This window comes from Poromitra crassiceps, assembly GCF_964638095.1.
Source record: "Poromitra crassiceps genome assembly, chromosome: 7".
Classification (NCBI taxonomy): domain Eukaryota; kingdom Metazoa; phylum Chordata; class Actinopteri; order Beryciformes; family Melamphaidae; genus Poromitra; species Poromitra crassiceps.
In genome coordinates, this window is record NC_139628.1 from 19,699,860 (window position 1) to 19,721,980 (window position 22,121).

The following is a 22,121-nucleotide window of genomic DNA, read 5'->3' on the forward strand; positions in this document are numbered from 1 at the left end:
GCTAGCTATGCTAACCTAGAAAGACGTTAGCATAGCTATTAGTTGGCATGCTTTATCAAGGTGAATGCGCTGGGCAATGTTACCATCCATGGCATAATGTGTTGATAAATTATACTGTCGATCGATGGTTCAACCAGCTAATGCATGAGGCCAGACATTAATGTTCGTTTATTACAGTCGGGCCGCCGGTGGCATTTTGTTAGCTAGCGGTATACTCTCATGAGGCATTCCTGTTGTTAGCTACAAGCTCAGGTTCTTTTCATTAGTTTTGTTAAACTAACAAGAGCAATGCCGATTGCCGAATCACTTATGTGGCAAACACATGCATTTAAATCCCTTATGTAACTTTCCTAACGACGTTAAACCACTAGCCAGCTCGGTTCAGGGCTTTATGTATCACGTTAACGTTAAGCCTAGCTTAGCCTGATCGTTACGCGATACACTTACCGTAATGCTATGACATATTATCAGAGCCATTCATAAATCCATCTGGTTATTTGGCATCACTACTGTAACGGACTGTTCAGTGTTGTGATCTATTTGCGTTTGTATGTGAGGCTCTGTTTAGTGTTCACTCAAGGGTTGTTGTGGTCCTGCTGTGGTATTCGGATAATAAAGTCAAGCCTTTTATAACGTTACAGCCTGACTACCGTTTATTTTCTTAACAAAGTGTGAATAGGCGGACCCGAATACACGGCTACATTGGTATCAGCGGTGGGATTATTCACAGTTTTGTTTATTTGTGACGTTAAAGTGCGGAGGAGCCGTGTTAGTGCATTTAGCTTAGCTGCAACAGTATAGCCAGACTGTTCAACACTGAACAGTCTGTTACAATACTAATTTGATTGTTGATTGTGTGTGTGTGTGTGTGTGTGTGTGTGAGAGAGAGAGCAGATCTAGGTTTTTCTGTCATCTGTCTGTCTGACTGAGGAGCCCAGATCAGAAACGCCATCGAGCAACGACCTCTGAATAATGTAAGTTATGCTATCCTTCAAATGTAAATATAGGGGACTGGTAACTGTAGTAGTTTTTATTAAGTTTACACAAATACACATTCCATCCTAAAAGTATAAATTCCATCGCTACATGTAGGTGTGTTTGCATAGCACATTTTTTAAATCAGATTTCCACAGAGAAGAACATATTAATCTACTAGGAATCTCGCGATTCCAAGGCTCGCCCGCTGCGCGGCCTCGCCCACGCTGCTGGCTGCCGAGCTGGCCTGCAGCTCGCATGCGCAGCTCAGCCACTGCGCGGCCTCGCCCACCCTGCAGCTCGACCACTGTATGGGCTCACCTGCTCTTATGACATCACTGATGATGTCACAACTTCATCGCTGATGGCATCACAATTGCTCTTATGGCATCACTGATGATGTCACAACTTCACATCTGATGACATCAACAGTCTTATGACATCATCGGTGATGGGGGAATTGAAACAGGGAAACAACAAACATTGCCCACATGTTCCCTTTTATAGATAATAAGATAGATAGATAGATAGATAGATAGATAGATAGATAGATAGATAGATAGATAGATAGATAGATAGATAGATAGATAGATAGATAGACTGATGGATCATCACTGACAGTCCTGGAAAATGATCTAGAAAAGAACCCTGAAGTAGAGAGTCACTAACTCCACCCTCCTCTCTCCTCCCAGTTCGAGTACGGCCGGACTCCCAGCCTGAGGACGTCAACATGAACAGCTGATCTTCCTCATGTCCACTGAAGCGTCCCAAAACGTCACTGCAAGAACAGCGTCATTCACCAACGCCACTTCACCAGGACGCATTGACACCGCCTCCTCCTCCACTCCGGACCCCTCTGGAGCCCGACCCTCCTGGCGAGACCGGGACAGCGCGCGCGCATGCATGCATGCAGTCAGCTGAACGCAGCCAGGACGCTGTGGGCTCCCAGCCTTCTCCTCGAGGCCTGATGGCCGTCTGCACAAGCCACACAACAGCTCTGGGGCTGGTAAGCAGTGCTGGAAGCATTGTAATAGACTAACTGTCCATTAATCTCCTTATCAGGCACCCAGAAGTAACAGGACTAATTTTAGTGTTTTCTTCCAATTTGGGCCAGTAGGCTAGTGTCGGCCAAATTGGAATTTTTTGTATTTTCATTCCTTTCATTCCTTTCATTTTTTTTGTCCTGTCTAGTGTGTCTCCTGTTTCCTGCAATCAGCATAATTATATTTTATATATATATATTTATATTTTATTACCCATAGGTTCCCCAAGGTATTAACTTGCCCAAACTAATCTTTTACGGCCTAGTGGTGTGCTGTGCTTCGACCCCTGAACAGATGGGTGAAATGATTTGGCTTGACGTGCTTTAGCCTATCTCTTAGACCAGTGGTTCTCAACTGGTGTAGCCTCAGGACCCACTATTTTCCTTGTCATGAAGTTGCGACCCAAGTTTCAGATTTTTTTTTAAACCACTCAAATTTATTGCACAAAAAATAGCACATTCATTTAATACACAATGCCTTCATGCACTGTTATAAACCTCAAATGAACAAAAAAGTGCAACAGAAGTGCAACTAGGGCTAAAAACCAATTGAAATAAGGCAGACTTGAATTACAGGCCTATATGTTTTTAAATTTAAACAAGTCAAACTGGTCATGCTCAGAAAGTCTTATTTGAACTGTATGAAATATGAAATAAAAGGCAGACTTATCTTGAATTACATGCCTATATGTTTTTAAACAAGTTAATAATAATAATAATAATAATAATAAAACAAGTTAACCTGGTCATGCTAATCCAGTTTCAATAGTCTGAATTTAACTAATATGAAATAAAAAGGAATCACAGGCAGGCTATATGCTTTTTAGTTAAACTGGTCATAACTTTTAATTAAACTGGGGCCATGCTAATCCAGTTTCAATCATCTGAATTGAACTAAAATTAAATATGAAATGAAAAGGCAGACTTCAAAAAAAAAAAAAAAATTGGCCAATGTCCACGACCCAATCAAAACGGCGTCGTGACCCACCAGTTGAGAAACGCTGTCTTAGACGGTCTTGAATTGTGTGGTGTGGTTTGGTTTTACCCATGTTAAATTATGAGCTTGATCTTATGCATGTGTGCCCAAATGTTTGCTGAATTGCAGTGTCCTCTGGAATGGAGTGTAATATGAAACTGGCCTAACAAGTATTGGTTGTGGCAGTTTGATCTAGTGGGACAAGCTACTGGGAAGAGGGGAGCTGATTTAATCTGCAGAAAACAAAGTATTTTGTATGTTAATGATTTATTCCTAAACTAAATGTTAATAAATGGAAATGTATAAAGTTTACTCCGTCTCTGTGTGTGTGTCTTGGGGATTGAAATAGGTGGTGTCAATTCAAGTGGGCCAGTTGCCCCAGAAATTGTTCAAGTGTGACAAATACATTTCAAATGTGCAATACTTTTATTTTATTTCATTCTGTACAGTTGCGCTTAAATTTTGTTTTAGTCTTCAGTGATACAGTTGCACTTTGAATCCTTTTGGGCAAATACGGTTATAATAATACATTTGAATGAAATTTGTGAATGACAGTTTTGAGTCAATTTGTCCACTGTTATTTTCTTCTTCTGGCGTTTGTTCTTAGACTTTCAGCTCCGTTGAGGCGAGCCAGACCACTGTGTCATCGTCCAGGGCAATTAAGCCATGATCACCGTTTGGTGGCCGGTGTTTTGGGCAGCTATTCATTATGTGCTCCACAGTCAGTGATGGGTCCCCACATTCACACTGGGCGCTGTCCGCGAGGCCCCACCTCAGCATGTCTGCCCCGAAACGCCCCACGCCTGTCCTCAGGCGGTTGAGAGTCGACCATTGGTTTCGGGGCAGGTGCTGGCCAGGAACGTCCGTGGGGTCCTTGATGTAGCGGTGGAGCCTAGATGGTTCGGCTGACGTCCACTGGTCCCTCCATCTTGCCTTGACCCATGAGGGCTTAGGGATGTCGGCTGGTGTTATCAATATAATGTGATGTACATATTATTACACTACAAGGGTGGCACACAGCAAGTTGTACTTTCAGCTCTGTTAAAATGTTTAGTACATTATGTATACTAGAGTATTGCAATATATCGCATTCTGCATTTTTTTATTGAGTGCTTCAGAATGTTATTGCTGTTTGATGTCAGAATATTTTTTGTAAAGCCTGTGTGTATCTGAGCAGTTCCCAAATGATGGGAGAGTACATGAGTTGCCTACAGTATATGGCAAGAGGAAAGATTCAGAGGGACAAATGCTGTTGTGCTAGCAAGTGCTATTGAACACTAACCAGTAGTTTTATGCTTTTATGCACGTGGATTTTAACTGTCAAATATAAGTGTTGGGTAGGTTATAGAACTTTTCACTGTAATTCTGTTGCTTAACAGTTTCTTTGGATACAGTGGTTCTCAAACCTTTTCACGTCAAGGACGCCTAAACTGACACAAATTAGACCATGGATCCCCCATTTGATAAGATTTTGGCCCAGGGTCCCCCATCTGATAGGATTTTTGCTTTTAAATGGTTTAGTACAGAAACGGAAGCCCTTGACCAAAAGTCATTCAAGTCATCAAATTATGTCACTGTTACTTATGGAAATTGTTATAGTGAAAATAAATTATCCCCCGTTTTGCTGGGGACCCCCTGCAAACCCCTCAAGGATCCCTGGGGATCCCCAGAGCCCACTGAGAACCACTTGGATAGAGGAAGACTACAGGATTGGTGACTGGTCTGCATGTCTTTTGAATGTACAATTTACCTTTGTGCTATTCAATATAAACACCACTATACCAGTCTAGCAGAAAGGGCCCTCAGATTTTGAGATACACCCCTACCCGAGGTAGAACAAAACACAACAATGATTTTCTTATATTTAGGGTCTCCCATTAATTAAATTGATTGTCACGGGGGGACTTTTTGTTGTTGTTGTTCTTTAGAACTACCCCAATCCTACTTCACCAAATAGTCAAATGATTTACCTAAAACAAAAATTGAATTATAGTCCTGTAAACATAGCTTTAGTTTAGGCGGAAATTGTACTTTGTGGTGATAGGAACATAGGACTCCATCACTTTTCTCTCATTTATCAGAAAAACAGAAATCCCTAAAAAATAGACCATTACTTCATTGTCTAGGGTGCTATTGAACACTAACCAGGATGGACCCATCACAGACTGTGGAGCACATAATGAATAGCTGCCCAAAACACCGGCCACCAAACGGTGATCATGGCTTAATTGCCCTGGACAATGACACAGTGGTCTGGCTCGCCTCAACGGAGCTGAAAGTCTATCCTGGTCCATCTAACCAGGATGGAGATATCTGGTAGTTTTATTGCACATTAGATTTCTTTAGACATAGGCCTACTACCTCTTCTCTGAAACAGTGAAATTATGTAATTCCAAATGGGGGATAAGTGGCATAATAGCCTATAAGTTAAGAATGCTCACTCTGATGGTCATCATATTTGGAAAGGGAAATACCAGGTGGCTGAACTACATCACCAAATAGTCAGAATGTGGGTAACCCAATAAAATAAAGTTAATGTACATTTTGCAAGTTTTATTGAAACTGGAACATTAATCCAAACTATATAAATCAGTAGTATCTCCTGTCTTGACATGACAAAATAATACAATTATAATAGTAATAATAATACATTTGTTTTATGGTAGCCCCAAATCTCAGTGCTTCATTTCATTTCATAAACAGAAACGGACTAGAACACAAATTAACCAAGCAAAAACAAAACAGACGAATAAAAAGTGGCTGCTCATTTGATCTGGTATATGGACACTTGTTTCCCATCCCTTGCCGATAGGAATGTCTCTGTCAATGTACCTACTGATTGTAAAGCGCTTTGGATAAAAGCACTATATAAATGCAGGCCATTTACCACTTACCATAACAAGGGTTTGGGCATGTGACTGTGACACACCATATCGCTGTCTGATACATTGCTCTTTGGACATGTTGTTCAAATGCATCCTCTGTTGGTGGCAGATTTGCAGAGACTGTTGTTGTTTTTTTGGGGGGGGGGGGGGGGGGGGGGGACAGTGCATATTAATGAACAGTACAAACAGTACATGTAAATATGCCAGATTATAGCCTGAGAGGCTAGTTTCCGTCTGCAGTCCCTTGGCCGGTTGATGCAACCCAGAAAACAAGCACAGTGACAGAGAAAACTCATAAAATACATGGGAAATATACAATCCTAGCAATACAGTACAATTAGTAAAGAGAGAGAAGAGGAAAATTCAATTATTAATGGTGAAAGGTAATACAAGTGTGAGCATCCTGCAAGGTCACACATGGTCGCAGGACTGGTTCAGTCTCAGCCACGCTTTTAGATGGCCCTTGAAGGTGACCAGACTGGAGCTTTCCCTTATGGAAGGGGGTAGGCTGTTCCATACCGTGCATCCTCTAAAGGACAGCACATTCTGTCCAAACAAGGTTCTTCTTAGTGGAACCTCACAGTCTCCGTTCGTGACGGCTCTGGTGGATCGAGTCGAGTTGGACATTGCTCTGTATTTAATGAAGGTGTTAAGAGGAGGTGGCGCAAGGCCATGAAGGATTTTGTAAATTAGACAAGCGGAGGTGAATTTTCTGAAATCGTCAAAACTTAGCATGTTGTACTTGGTTAGAATATTGCAGTGGTGGTAAGTGAAAGGTTTTTTTATCCAGAATTTTCAATGCTTTTTTATAGAGTAGCCTATCTCAATTGGCTTAAGGATTGTTGGGCCTGTCATAGACCAGCTGGTCAAACAGTAGCTCAAATGTGACAGTATCATAGAATGCAGGAACATCATGGCAGCACTATCCGATAAGGAACACAGTATTTGCCTAAAGTTATGTAGATGGGATTTTATTGTTTTCGACACCATTTTAACATGGCTCCTGAAGGAGAGTCGAATCTAGCATAACACCTAAATATTTGAACTCCTTAACAACATTGATTTCCTCAGTTCCTAAGAATACGTTGGAATGTGTAAGAGTTGTAGCTTGCTTCAAGAAAAACATACAAACAGTTTTTTTTGCGTTCAGTAGGAGACAGGACCTGGTGAGCCAGGCCTACACATGGGTCAAAGCAGTAGAGGACACATGCTGCCTCCTCAGGATTTTTGGCCGCGGCAAAGATGACCGTATCATCGGCATAAAACTGTACATTAACATTGTGACAAAAATCAGGTAAATCATTAATATAAAGCGAGAATAAGATGGGCCCCAGAATTGATCCTTGGGGGACCCCTACTGGACAACCCAGGTATGAGGAGCTGACACCCTCAACCACAGTACACTGTTCTCTGTGTGATAGATAAGATTGGAACCATTTGATGGCTTGATCAGAGAAGTTGAAGTGGGACAATTTAGTTAACAAGACTTTGTGGTTGACAGTGTCGAACGCCCTTTTTAAATCTAAAAATACAGTGCCTACACAGCCCTTTCTATCTAATAGGCTTTTACATTTTTCAATGAGTGTGACCAAGGCAGACTCTGTAGAGTGGTCTGGTCGGAAACTGAACTGCATGGGCTGCAGGGGGGTTTGACTATTACCAAGAAATTCCATTATTTGTTTGGCAATCCATTTTTCATCATTTTAGAGATGATGGGCAAGATGTTGATCGGTCTATAATTATTCAGGTTGGAGCGTCTCCTGCTTTAAAAGTGGGGGTGATTGAGGCCAGTTTCCACGCCCAAGGAACCACCGAGTGCCTAATGGACAGGTTAACAAGGTGCATGATGGGGACGCCAGCGCCTCCTTGTGTGTTTTCAGAAAGCTGGTGTCGAGACCGTAGACATCCTTGGCTTTTGAATTGTTTAGAGAGCACTGATGATATTGATGACTTCTGTCTCAGAAATGTCTTGGATGCAGAATTGTAGTGGTGGGTTGTCTGCTGTTCTATTTACTGGTCTGTCAGGATGCAGGGATGAGGTGAACTGTTTAGAAATGTCTTCGATGGATTTTATTAAAAAAAAATGTAATTCCTGTGCCAGGATAACAGGGTCTCGGCACAAGCTGGTTGTCAATTTTTAATTCCAGGCCTTTGATATCCTTCTTGTATTGTCTCCCTGTTAATTTGTTTATGTTCTGCCATATTTTCTTACTATTCCCCTTAGCGTTCACAATAATTTGAATCCAAAAGTTTGCTTTGGCCTTTCGCAGCTCCAGTGTCACTTTATTTCTGGCTGTTGTAAAGTTGTACCTGTCGATGCTTAATCCAGATTTAATGGATTTTTTAAAGTTGATTTTGTTGATGCATTTATGAAACTCAGTCCATCCAAGTTTGTGCACATCAGTCCATTTTCCTTTTTTCCGTAAAGCACTACTTAACTTATAGGCTATTATGCCACTTAACCCCCATTAGGAATGACCTAATTTGACTGTTCAGAGAATAGGTAGGCCTATGTCTAAAGGAATCTCATTTGCAATAGAACTGTGCCAGATATCTCCATAAAACTACTGGTTAGTGTTCAATAGCACTTGCTAGCACAACAGCATTTGTCCCTCTGAATCTTTCCTCTTGCCATATACTGTAGGCAACTCATGTACTCTCCCATCATTTGGGAACTGCTCAGATACACACAGGCTTTACAAAAAATATTCTGACATCAAACAGCAATAACATTCTGAAGCACTCAATAAAAAAATGCAGAATGCGATATATTGCAATACTCTAGTATACATAATGTACTAAACATTTTAACAGAGCTGAAAGTACAACTTGCTGTGTGCCACCCTTGTAGTGTAATAATATGTACATCACATTATATTGATAACACCAGCCGACATCCCTAAGCCCTCATGGGTCAAGGCAAGATGGAGGGACCAGTGGACGTCAGCCGAACCATCTAGGGTCCACCGCTAAATCAAGGACCCCACGGACGTTCCTGGCCAGCACCTGCCCCGAAACCAATGGTCGACTCTCAACCGCCGGAGGACAGGCGTGGGGCGTTTCGGGGCAGACATGCTGAGGTGGGGCCTCGCGGACAGCGCCCAGTGTGAATGTGGGGACCCATCACTGACTGTGAAGCACATAATGAATAGCTGCCCAAAACACCGGCCACCAAACGGTGATCATGGCTTAATTGCCCTGGACGATGACACAGTGGTCTGGCTCGCCTCAACGGAGCTGAAAGTCTAAGAACAAACGCCAGAAGAAGATAACAGTGGACAAATTGACTCAAAACTGTCATTCACAAATTTCATTCAAATGTATTATTATAACCGTATTTGCCCAAAAGGATTCAAAGTGCAACTGTATCACTGAAGACTAAAACAAAATTTAAGCGCAACTGAACAGAATGAAATAAAATAAAAGTGCAATAAGTATTGCACATTTGAAATGTATTTGTCACACTTGAACAATTTCTGGGGCAACTGGCCCACTTGAATTGACACCACCTATTTCAATCCCCAAGACACACACACAGAGACGGAGTAAACTTTATACATTTCCATTTATTAACATTTAGTTTAGGAATAAATCATTAACATACAAAATACTGTTTTCTGCAGATTAAATCAGCTCCCCTCTTCCCAGTAGCTTGTCCCACTAGATCAAACTGCCACAACCAATACTTGTTAGGCCAGTTTCATATTACACTCCATTCCAGAGGACACTGCAATTCAGCAAACATTTGGGCACACATGCATAAGATCAAGCTCATAATTTAACAACATGGGTAAAACCAAACCACACCACACAATTCAAGACCGTCTAAGAGATAGGCTAAAGCACGTCAAGCCAAATAATTTCACCCATCTGTTCAGGGGTCGAAGCACAGCACACCACTAGGCCGTAAAAGATTAGTTTGGGCAAGTTAATACCTTGGGGAACCTATGGGTAATAAAATATAAATATATATATATAAAATATAATTATGCTGATTGCAGGAAACAGGAGACACCCTAGACAGGACAAAAAACATGAAAGGAATGAAAATACAAAAAATTCCAATATGGCCGACACTAGCCTACTGGCCCAAATTGGAAGAAAACACTAAAATTAGTCCCGTTACTTCTGGGTGCCTGATAAGGAGATTAATGGACAGTTAGTCTATTACAATGCTTCCAGCACTGCTTACCAGCCCCAGAGCTGTTGTGTGGCTTGTGCAGACGGCCATCAGGCCTCGAGGAGAAGGCTGGGAGCCCACAGCGTCCTGGCTGCGTTCAGCTGACTGCATGCATGCATGCATGCGCGCGCGCTGTCCCGGTCTCGCCAGGAGGGTCGGGCTCCAGAGGGGTCCGGAGTGGAGGAGGAGGCGGCGTCAATGCGTCCTGTGGAAGTGGCGTTGGTGAATGACGCTGTTCTTGCAGTGACGTTTTGGGACGCTTCAGTGGACATGAGGAAGATCAGCTGTTCATGTTGACGTCCTCAGGCTGGGAGTCCGGCCGTACTCGAACTGGGAGGAGAGAGGAGGGTGGAGTTAGTGACTCTCTACTTCAGGGTTCTTTTCCAGAGATCATTTTCCAGGACTGTCAGTGATGATCCATCAGTCTATCTATCTATCTATCTATCTATCTATCTATCTATCTATCTATCTATCTATCTATCTATCTATGTATCTATCTATCTATCTTTTTATCTATAAAAGGGAACATGTGGGCAATGTTTGTTGTTTCCTAGACTCAGCCCTCAGTCTTAATCCGTTTCACTCCTGTAAGACTGAGAATATTACTATTTAAATCTTTGCATAACGTTAGGTGGCGCTGTTGGAAGCCTTGCATCGGAGAACCAATCATGAGTGTTGTGGGCGGGCCTGCTTTCTGGGCGCAGTGACGCTCATGCAGAACCAGTGTCTCGCAAACATCGCAGCGTTTGCGGAGAAACATATTAATCACTTAGAAACAAACATAACCTGTTAATAGGACGTGTTTCATCCGGCCCCGGCGGCTAGAGGTCTTTTCCCCAGCGATAAGACAGACTCCCGAGGCTAACGTTACAGAGCCTGCTGATGACTCACAGTAGCAAGCGGACCACTTCCGGGTAGGAAACATTATTGTAAAATAAACAACAGCTATAAATTTTGTTTGGAGCATATCAGCTTCATGCTCTGTGTTAGGACTATGATAAATGGCATTGCCGCTACCAAATAAAATTATAATAATAAATGTAGGCGTGTCTGCTGCCGGCCGTTCTCGCCGGGCTCGGACAGACAGTTTCTGGCAGTGAAATTCCCAGACGTTTGGTGGCGCAGCTCACCAAACCTCTGGGAGCCGAGACTAGTTGTTTCCCTGTTTCAATTACCCCCATCACCGATGATGTCATAAGACTGTTGATGTCATCAGTGATGTCATCAGATGTGAAGTTGTGACATCATCAGTGATGCCATAAGAGCAATTGTGATGCCATCAGCGATGAAGTTGTGACATCATCAGTGATGTCATAAGAGCAGGTGAGCCCATACAGTGGTCGAGCTGCAGGGTGGGCGAGGCCGCGCAGTGGCTGAGCTGCGCATGCGAGCTGCAGGCCAGCTCGGCAGCCAGCAGCGTGGGCGAGGCCGCGCAGCGGGCGAGCCTTGGAATCGCGAGATTCCTAGTAGATTAATATGTTCCTCTCTGTGGAAATCTGATTTAAAAAATGTGCTATGCAAACACACCTACATGTAGCGATGGAATTTATACTTTTAGGATGGAATGTGTATTTGTGTAAACTTAATAAAAACTACTACAGTTACCAGTCCCCTATATTTACATTTGAAGGATAGCATAACTTACATTATTCAGAGGTCGTTGCTCGATGGCGTTTCTGATCTGGGCTCCTCAGTCAGACAGACAGATGACAGAAAAACCTAGATCTGCTCTCTTTCTCACACACACACACACACACACACACAATCAACAATCAAATTAGTATTGTAACAGACTGTTCAGTGTTGAACAGTCTGGCTATACTGTTGCAGCTAAGCTAAATGCACTAACACGGCTCCTCCGCACTTTAACGTCACAAATAAACAAAACTGTGAATAATCCCACCGCTGATACCAATGTAGCCGTGTATTCGGGTCCGCCTATTCACACTTTGTTAAGAAAATAAACGGTAGTCAGGCTGTAACGTTATAAAAGGCTTGACTTTATTATCCGAATACCACAGCAGGACCACAACAACCCTTGAGTGAACACTAAACAGAGCCTCACATACAAACGCAAATAGATCACAACACTGAACAGTCCGTTACAGTAGTGATGCCAAATAACCAGATGGATTTATGAATGGCTCTGATAATATGTCATAGCATTACGATAAGTGTATCGCGTAACGATCAGGCTAAGCTAGGCTTAACGTTAACGTGATACATAAAGCCCTGAACCGAGCTGGCTAGTGGCTCATTTAACGTTGTTAGGAAAGTTACATAAGGGATTTAAATGCATGTGTTTGCCACATAAGTGATTCGGCAATCGGCATTGCTCTTGTTAGTTTAACAAAACTAATGAAAAGAACCTGAGCTTGTAGCTAACAACAGGAATGCCTCATGAGAGTATACCGCTAGCTAACAAAATGCCACCGGCGGCCCGACTGTAATAAACGAACATTAATGTCTGGCCTCATGCATTAGCTGGTTGAACCATCGATCGACAGTATAATTTATCAACACATTATGCCATGGATGGTAACATTGCCCAGCGCATTCACCTTGATAAAGCATGCCAACTAATAGCTATGCTAACGTCTTTCTAGGTTAGCATAGCTAGCCGAAAGACAGTTCCAATCGGAGGTAGCAAAGCTAATGTTTACGACTAGTTAGCTAACAATAGCTAACGTTAAAGCTAGCAATTGTAACGTTAGGGAACAGGAATGCCACGATGAAACATAAAATAAACACTCAAAATACCGACTAACTAACATTAATCGCTGGCCTCTTGCGTTAGCCAGTATCGACAGTAAATACCATTGACAGTAAAACACATTGATAACCTGATAGCGTTAAACCGGGTGTCCTGTTTCAACCAGGCTATAGAGCTAGTCATACTATAGCGATTAAAAACCACATCTACCAAATGTCTAAACACTAATAACGTGACTATAAACAAATGTAACGATACCTGCCAACATGAGCTGTTTGCGTGTTGGTAGAAAAAACCTTCTTCTTCTTCTTTTTTGGAGTTTGATGGCGGTTGGCAAACATATGTATGTGCATTACCGCCACCTACTGGAGTTTAGAAAACCGCCCACACGGGACAGCCTAAAACTAAAACAAATGCACCCAGAAACCACCCAGGGATATTTGATTGGTCAACATTATACTGGCTTTCTATTGGTTTATCTTTTTGATACTGATGTTTCGCTCTAAATCCAAGAGCAAAGAGAAAATCCAAGAGGAGAAATTCCAAGAGAGAGCACACTCAATTTGAATGGGAGCACAGACTGAGAGCACAAGCAGACAAAATCGAAGTCCGAGGACATGATATTTGAATGTGAGTGCATGAAATCTGTCCATAAAGAAAAGTTTTGAGCGCGAGCGTAAAGTTTTGAGCGCGAGTGTAAAGTTTTGAGCGCGAGCGTATAGTTTGAGGACAAGCAGAGTAAATCTGAGCACACGCAGGGGCTTTTTGAGTCCAAGGGTCGAAAATATGAACGTAAAATTGATAAATAATGCCCTCAAATTTCTTGAACACCCTCTTGAATATAGATTCTATTATAATTCCATACTTAATGTGGAGAAACACTATACTAACACTGGTGTGAAACAGAGGAGACCAATCAGCTCCAACAGGCTATTGGTTGACAGTAATTGATTAGCCTCTTCCCCCCTAGCGGGCCCGCCGGCGGGCTGAGCCCTTGTCATCTCTCACAAATGACTCTCTATAGCAGCTTAGGAAGCAGGCAGGGAGACGTACAGCACACCAAAATGTCGGGAAGAAACGTGGCTACAAAACTCTGACAAGCATTTGTATTCAAACGAAAAATAATTCCAACCCCAAGCAACAATATCACCATGTAGCAAAAACAAGAAAACAGTGCATGCCTGCGTTTATGTGGTGATTTGTTTTTGTGAGTGAATATTTTCTCTCCAAACGAGGCGGCTTTCGAAAGCTCGGAGTCTCCTCTTTCCAAAGAGGTATAGCTCGTCTCTGAGAGATGAAAACTCACTCAGTAGGCTGTCAAAGAACAGCAAAAAAGTGTTTAACGTTTTACAGATAAAACTACAAGTTATGTCTTACCTTTGCCGTTTTCCAATCAAAAGTTGTGTTTGACTTCATAAAAACGCTACTAATTGCTACTCCTAATGCCTCTTCATCATCTTAAAGCGTTGTTTTTTTACAGTCATCGTGTTTACAAAGCCATATGGAGGATTTTACATGGAGTGGTCATCTTCACAGAATAGACGAGCTTTGGGTTCAGTCGACAGCATTTCCTGAAAAAACTGCCTGACGTAAATTATTTCAGTTCACGTCGATTCTATTGGCTCTGACGCTTCCATAGAGGTGTCAATCATCGAAATAGGCCAATGGGGTCCCGAGATATCCCTCTGCGTATCGCCCCAGGCTTTGCAGGCAAATTGAAGAAGCCCTTTTGATGCATTTCACAGAGTAAAAATACAGATATAAGGCTTGAGGGTTATCCAAACCATAACGCATATTAACTGAGTACCTATAGTGATATGTAAATAGGAGAAAAAAAAGGTATTTCAGTCTTCTACCATAGAAAACTCAAATGGCACCATGATGCCCAAAATGTGCCCAGATCAGGTCCGCCTGGGCCTACATGTAATAAATCATCTGTAAAATTGCTCTGGTTCACTTTCTAAGGATTTCCTTTGATACAAGCACTCATAAGATATTAGTCTACTGCTCCATAGAATAATTTGGCTACCAACCCATGATTTTCAGGTGCTTTTCATCCAAAATAGTGTTGTTTTTTTTAGGCGGAGCTTGAATTTTTAATTTTTTGCCATGTTCCAACTGATTTTACTCTGAGACAGTACTTTTGTAATTGATTCTGACACTTCTACAGCAATCTCACAGGTGTTGGCTAGCTTTTGAAAAAAATAATTTTCAGAAAATACCCTGTAGTTGTGGAGATATACTCCATTCAGTTCGGGCATGTCATTTTCGGCAGGTGAGCTGAAAAATAGGCTTAGGGATTAACAGGTTAGACCATGGTAGGAATATTCATTTAACACGTTCACTGCCAATGACGTATTAATCCGTCAAAAAAAATCCAACGGTTGACTGCCAATGACGATTTTATTTTTTTGACGGTGGGACGTTGATCTAACCCTTTTACGTCTCCTATACCAAGATTGGAGGTATTGAATGTGTATAATCTATTTTACCGACCCACTGAGTGGCGACATGTCTCTCCAGAGTACAAAGAGGCGAGCCAAAACTGGAGGGAAAAGCGCGAGGAAGCCGTTCTCATACTGTAAAATGGATGGCGAAAACGCTTTCACTTTCGCGCTGACGCACAGCGGTGGCAACGGTGGGGGGTTCCAAGAATAGACTGGATGCACACTTTGAAACACGCACCATAAATAAGCCCAGAATCGCAAGAGCTTCATCAGAGCTCCGCCAAGAAACGAGCGAAACCCATCCAGCGAGCCCCATCCAGACTGCCAGGCAGCAGCCAGGCAGCAGCAACTCGTTTGTCACAGACCCGCTGCAGAGCCAAGGAGGGCGGAGGAGAACGCCCACGGAGGGAGGAGTTGGAAGCAGAGGGGGGTTTCCTGCTGTTATGGAGGAAATTACTGTTCAAAACTATTGTTTAGATGTCTGACGTCTTACTGATGCCAAAAATGAATGGTTAAAGTGACTGTTCTATCGAATTTCACAAAAAGCCGTTTAACTCAGAATAATTTTTCAGACGCTGAAACCATGCTGTATTCAACTGCTAATGCTTACATAACTACTAACTCTACAAACTAACTCTTTTAGACAGAGAAAGCACACATTCTATTAGTTCTTTTGAGATATTGTGTGTTCACAAAATCTTAGCAGAAAAGAATCCTCGGGTCTTGAAAGATGAGCCAGAATCCTCAAAAAAACCCTCTGGCAGAACCTACCTACAGTAAAAAAAAAACGGCTGGCAGTGAATGTGTTAACATTGATGTATTAACTCATTGAGTGCCAGCCACTTTTGGAGAACGGACGCTCCCAGTGCCAGAGTTTCAGAGCGTTTTCAGTGATGTCTCGAGGCCCACAGAATATTGTGTGATATTACTATGTAAACACCGAACACGCGCAAAGAACAAGGAGATTGTATCATCAGCAAAAAAAAGTTTATTGATACCATTTTCCGTTCTTTAGTTATGAGCCGGAGAAGATAGGTTGTTTTGAGCAAAAACAGGCGTTTCAAATTAGAAGCTGAGATATTCCGCCTTTTGTGAAATGAAGCATTTCAAGCACATTCACTGAGTCTGAAGCTAATATTTTCTGATGTAGTGACGTGGTGTAGTTGTGTGGTGCCCTGCGTGCCCCACCCCCCTCTCCCCCCCTCAGCTGCAAACTCCTCCCCACACTAACACACAGCCTCACGCACCCAGCGTCTATTTTCGGAGTGCTCCGTTTTTGTGCGCCGGCTCCCAGCGCGACACAGAAAAGCCAAACCGGACTGCTGAGAACGGTTTGGCCCTTCGGCGTCGGGTGCTGCTTTTCTGGCGGCTAATCGTGTGGAGAAACTATACAGCAGAGATAGAGAGGCTCAGTTGTGGGCGCGGATTGACTGCTGTTCGCAGCCAACGTCAGCTCCAGCCAGAGCAATCTATATGGCTCTGGCTGCAGCATGAGCGGTTTCTCTTTCATCACAGGGGCTTTTTCCTGCTGTTTTCCTGACCTTTCTCTAATCTGGAGAGCACTGTCGCCACCTAATGAGTCCGTAAAATAGGTTATACACCTTCAATAGCTACAATATTTGTACAGGAGATGCAGGAGGCTTTGATCCACGTCCCACCGTCAAAAAACGCATTTGACGTTGATCGACGTCATTGGCACTCTACGTCACTATTTACTTTGACGTCGATCGACGTCATTGGCACTCAATGAGTTAACGGCTAAAGGTCATCAGGGACAGTTCACCGTATAGCTATTTGTCCTCTTACCTGTAGTGCTATTTATCCATCTAGAACATTTTGGTTTGAGTTGCTGAGTTTTGGAGATATCGGCCGTAGCGATGTCTACCTTCTCTCCAATACAATGGAACTAGCTAGCTGCTAGCTAGCGGGTGTAGAAAAAGGTTCCCCCTGAATCCTCCATGAAACCGCCCACAAAATGATTATCTTGAGTAACCGGGTCATGATTTGGAAAGAGACATTGCTGTTGTTGAGTTTTTTTTCAAATGTAGGCTATTCTTTGGCGCTTTGAGTAGCTACCATGCCGAGGTCCATCCAATTCAATAGAGTATCGCAGGGATGACGTATTTTTGTAGGCTTAACCGGAAATCGCCGCCATGTTGGTTCGTCGGGGGAAAAGTCTATGGGGTTTTAGAATGGGTATTTCACTTAAATGCATCCAATAAGGTCTGTGGTTAACAAAAGTTTATGGGAGCGCGAATTTGGGTTCAGCAGGATAATGAACGCTGATCGCTTTTATGCCTTTTGAAGCGTTTTCTAAAAATCACGTTTAAAAAAACGCATTTACGTTCCAAAAGTTATTCACTTTTGTGAAGATGATCCTGCTGAACCCAAATCCGCGCTCCCATAAACCTTCCCACAGACCCTTGGTTCAGAAAAGGTGCTTTTCAGAAGCAGCGCTGAAGCAGCGCTTAACAGAAGCTGAGCACCCAGAAGCACTCTCTTTTCCTCAGCGCCTCGATGGTGCTACCCTTCCCCCCGCTCACAACTTGCATTGGCTCCATACCTGGCAGCTCGGGTGCAGCACATTGCACGCTTGGAAAATAGAACAGAAGCCAAAACTATCGCAGCGTGGCTCCTTCAGCTTGGCTTGGCGTCCAGCTAGTGTGAACGGTCTCACCTGTTAACAAGGACGCCAAAATGAAACTGCCATAGCGCTGCGTAGCTTCATCGTGGCATTGGCGTATGGTGTGAACGAGGGCTTATTTTATGCGTTTAAGTGAAAACCCCATTCTAAAAACCCACTCACTTTTCCCCGGACGAACCAAGAGAAGGCAGACATATCTATGGCCGATATCTCCAAAACTAAAACCAATAGCACTAGCCTTACTAACAGGTAAGAAGAAAGGTGTGTATTTTGAATGGGGTGAACTGTCCCTTTAAAGTGACCTCACATATCACCTTCTTTGTCTCGTCTTCCTGCAGGCAGTGCGATGGAGGCGCTGCACAGCAAGCAGAACTTCCTGAAGGGAAGACCCAAGACCTTCAAGTCCATGGACCACGCCATTGAGTGGAGGTGAGCTCTCGCCAGATCGATAACCTTCACCAATCCATAACTCACCTCTGCAGTGTTTAGTGTTTATTGTTCACCGTGGCCTTAGTTTAGGTGAAAGTGGCTGTTCTGGAAATGTACAGGCCACGGGCGCCGGAAGCGTGGGGGACAAGGGGACATTTTGTCCCCCTAATTGGAGGGAGAAAAGGAGAAAATACTGAATAATGACATCACTACAGTATAATCCTAATTTAAAATGAGATATTCCTCTAAATATGGCTAAAAATCATCCAAACGTCAAAAAAAAAAACGTCAACAAGACTCCCTTCCTGCTTTTGTCCCCCTAATTGCAAACTCGTTCCGGCGACACTGGGCCACAGGCCTTATTGCCAGTGAGCAACAGTTATTTGAACATGTTTAAAAGCATATCTGGCCAGTTGCTTTTTTATGTTAACTCATTCTCCACCATAGACCCAACATTGCGTTATTTCAGAATCAACGCTTCCCCGCCATTGACGCAAATCTGCGTCAGTGGGTCTTTTCAGTGCCATACGATAGATAGCGCTCTTGGCCACCTTTGAAGTGATTACCATACTCGTCTAGTCCTCTGCAAGCCAGAGTTTCCCACCACAAAACCAGCCAGCGTTCTCAGCATCGATCTCCCTTCATGGAGGAAGCTGAAAACACATCCACCCTGCTGCCTCACAGCACGGTACAAAGGAGTTGTTTCCCCCGGGCTGGACGCGTTGTCACACGGGCTTGTGACAGTCACTCAACACGGAAGGATTTCTTTCACAATAAACTGGTAAACACACACCAATCACAGCTCCTGTCAGTTAGATCAGTCATCCGCTTTGTATAAACCTCACATAGCCGTCAAATACGCTCCCAGACCTCCACACATGGAGTACCAGGAAGCACCAGCTTCTCACGGAGAAGATGAGAGTGTGACCCGCGCCGGTGTGCTCTCCACGCGGGGTGAAGGCCCCGCCCGCTTTGCTGCACAAAAAGGCAGTTTTCTCAGCTTTCTGGTGACGGTGTCAGTGAAAACAACCCACATTCATGTGTCCATAACTGAAGAACGGAAGAACGGAAAAACAAACTTATTTTTTCCCCATGAAAGTAAAGGCTTTGTTCGGTCTTTTGGGATAGTCTGTGTATAAATAGTCATAGAAGAAAATATTCTGTGGGTCGTGGAAAATCACTGAAAATGCCCACAAACCCCTGGCGGTGACTGGTGACTTTTTTATTTTGAACTTTATTCGCCGATATCAAAACTAGTCATTTGTCATGAGGTGCATGTGCTGTGTGCAGTCATCAGTACAGCGCATGCACACAGCACATGCACTAGCTGTCAGTAGCAGTGAGAGCTCTACCGCAGCAGTTTGTAGGATACTGCACGCAAATTGAAAATGAAGCCATTCTAGTTTTGATATCGGCAATATGACAAATGGCCTAAACTCTCAAAATGTTGCCGTATACCTTTGAAGACGAGATTAACGTGGGTCGGAGTCACGTTTCAGGCTGAAAACAAAACTTGTCTGAGATGACAGGTTGAAAGGCGTAGTAGCATGTCGATGATTTGATTTGACAATTTTGGGGACTGGATTTGGCTTTGGCCAATCCTGGCATGTTCCGCCCCCAAATCGAGTTGGATTCAGCATGTTGTGGCGCTACGCGAGTTAGAGCCGCAGTTAGCCAGCTGCCTTTGTGTGGGGCAGAGCGGAGAGTGCAGCCTGCCGGCCTGGAATCTACGAGGGGCGGGAATTCGGCCTTAACTATGTTAACTAACATTATCCTGGAATGCGATTTTAATGAGCCAGTTACATTTCTTTACATTCTTAGACATTACCCTTTGCTTTATTTTGTATGTTGGCCAAGTTAGTACTTAGTTTATGGGCTAGAAATTCTGCCAGATTACAGATTTCTCCTGAAATGAAGATTGATTGACAGCTGCCATGTCGTGATATGATTGGTTGAAATGGGGTAGAAATGTTATAGTACTATGGGACGTCCGCAAACTGTAGATTACTATTAAGAATGAAATCTTGAAAAATGAACTTTTGATGTGAAAAAGTGTGGAAAAACTAAAGAAATTAGATTTTTGTGATTTTCTTTGCATACATTAAGAAATAGGTGCACTGAATACCCAGGTATTTGAACTAAAATGGGGGCGGAAATCATTTTTGGGTTCAGCTCGACTTTAATCATACTACAGTAATATCTCAAATCTGAGAATCTTAAAAAAATATGTGTAATAATTGATATCTCACTTTCTGAAGAGCTGGTGATTTAGTCGCTTTTTTCCTCCTTTCAGCATAAAAAGCGGACAAATCACGAACCTAGAATCCGCCAGAGTCTCTGTGGTTGGTCAAATCAAAAGGTAGGCTGACTCTGATTGGTCAGATTGAGATGCAAGGTCACTTTTCTCCCTATCTTTTGTCTCTGCTGTCAGTCTGACATTCCTTCCCATCTGGGAATATGTTACAGATATTTGTTGGTATGTAAGATCTTTATTTCTGTCTTTTTGGAATAAAAAGAAAATAAAAAACAAAAAACTAATAATTAAACTAATCAGACAACAATACGAAACCATTAAACTCATGACTTGGTAAAGACATAATTTTGTTGAAATTCCACAGTTAAATGTATGTATTTGCTCCCCAAGGTCACTGATTACAAATATTTGATTTTTTTTTGTCTATTTAAGGTTAAGTTTAAGGATAAGGTAAGCATTTTAGCTTTGTCAGAATTATTCAAATTATATTTGTTGTAGTTCGATATATAGCACAAAATTATCTTTGTACTCCAAAGATTGAGTGAGATGCATCCCTTTATGTCTTGACTCTTTCCGAACTATGTTTTTGAGAAAAACTCAGTTTGACAAAGTAAGCTAGTTCTCCTTGTCACCCTCAATTTATTAGCTTCAAAACAACATTTAGCATTCAAATTTCACAATAATCTTTACACAGAATGAAAGAATGCTTTATTTGACTAAAATCTGATGAAACCCCAAAACTTTTTGTCAGAGCAGCTCACAAATAAACCTCTCTAACCCGTATCTCGGTCAGGCTTTGGGGAAAGTAACGTGTACATCACCTGTCTCTCCTCTCTTACTTCCTGGTAGGTGTGACGTGGAGCATGCTGATTCGCTGGAGCAGGCCAGCCCCGGGAGCGAGGGCAACGAGGAGTTCTACGATCAGAGCTACGAGAACGAGGAGGAAAACATTGCATCAGAGGTAACCAGCTAACCCAGGGCTGTGTTCAACCCTATAGTGCCCACGCACAGGACCCAACAGATAGCTACAAAGCTAGCATAACCCAAAAGGGTGTTCGATGCACCACCATTTCCATTTGATAAACGTTTTGCGATGTGTTGTCAGGGCTGAACTTGCTTCATGCTATTTCCTTAATACAAAACCAGCCACTCATTCAACCAACCTTCTGTGTGTGTGTGTGTGTGTGTGTGTGTGTGTGTGTGTGTGTGTGTGTGTGTGTGTGTGTGTGTGTGTGTGTGTGTGTGTGTGTGTGTGTGTGTGTGTGTGTGTGTGTGTGTGCTTGCGTGTGTGTGTCTGTCAGGGTAGGAAATTAACTTTTTTAAACAAGGGCTATTTTTGCCCCTGTGAAATATATTTCCAGGGCAATTTGATCAAATGTTGGGAAATACTTTAGTTGCACCTAGAGTAGAGTAGAGTAGAAAAGTGTATTTATGTGTCACTCCTCAATACAAAAAAACTCTCGTAACTCTCGTAACGGGACAGGCCCCGTCCTCCATTGTCACACGAACACCACAACACATGCATGCGGCCACAACACACTCATGCTGACGATGGCCGGTGAAAAGTGTCCTCTGC

General features: G+C 42.8%; 1 protein-coding gene across 1 annotated transcript in view; it reads left to right on the forward strand.

The window, feature by feature from the left end:
* LOC310779462 (protein phosphatase methylesterase 1-like) overlaps positions 1-22,121 on the forward strand; it is a gene marked incomplete at both ends in the record, with an annotated part of 61,924 nt that overhangs the window by 18,167 nt on the left and 21,636 nt on the right. The window contains 3 exons of the mRNA XM_083639995.1: positions 18,201-18,291; positions 20,585-20,650; positions 21,395-21,506. Of these exons, the coding sequence (XP_083496121.1) occupies positions 18,201-18,291; positions 20,585-20,650; positions 21,395-21,506 (269 nt within the window). The remainder of the gene's footprint in view (positions 1-18,200; positions 18,292-20,584; positions 20,651-21,394; positions 21,507-22,121) is intronic.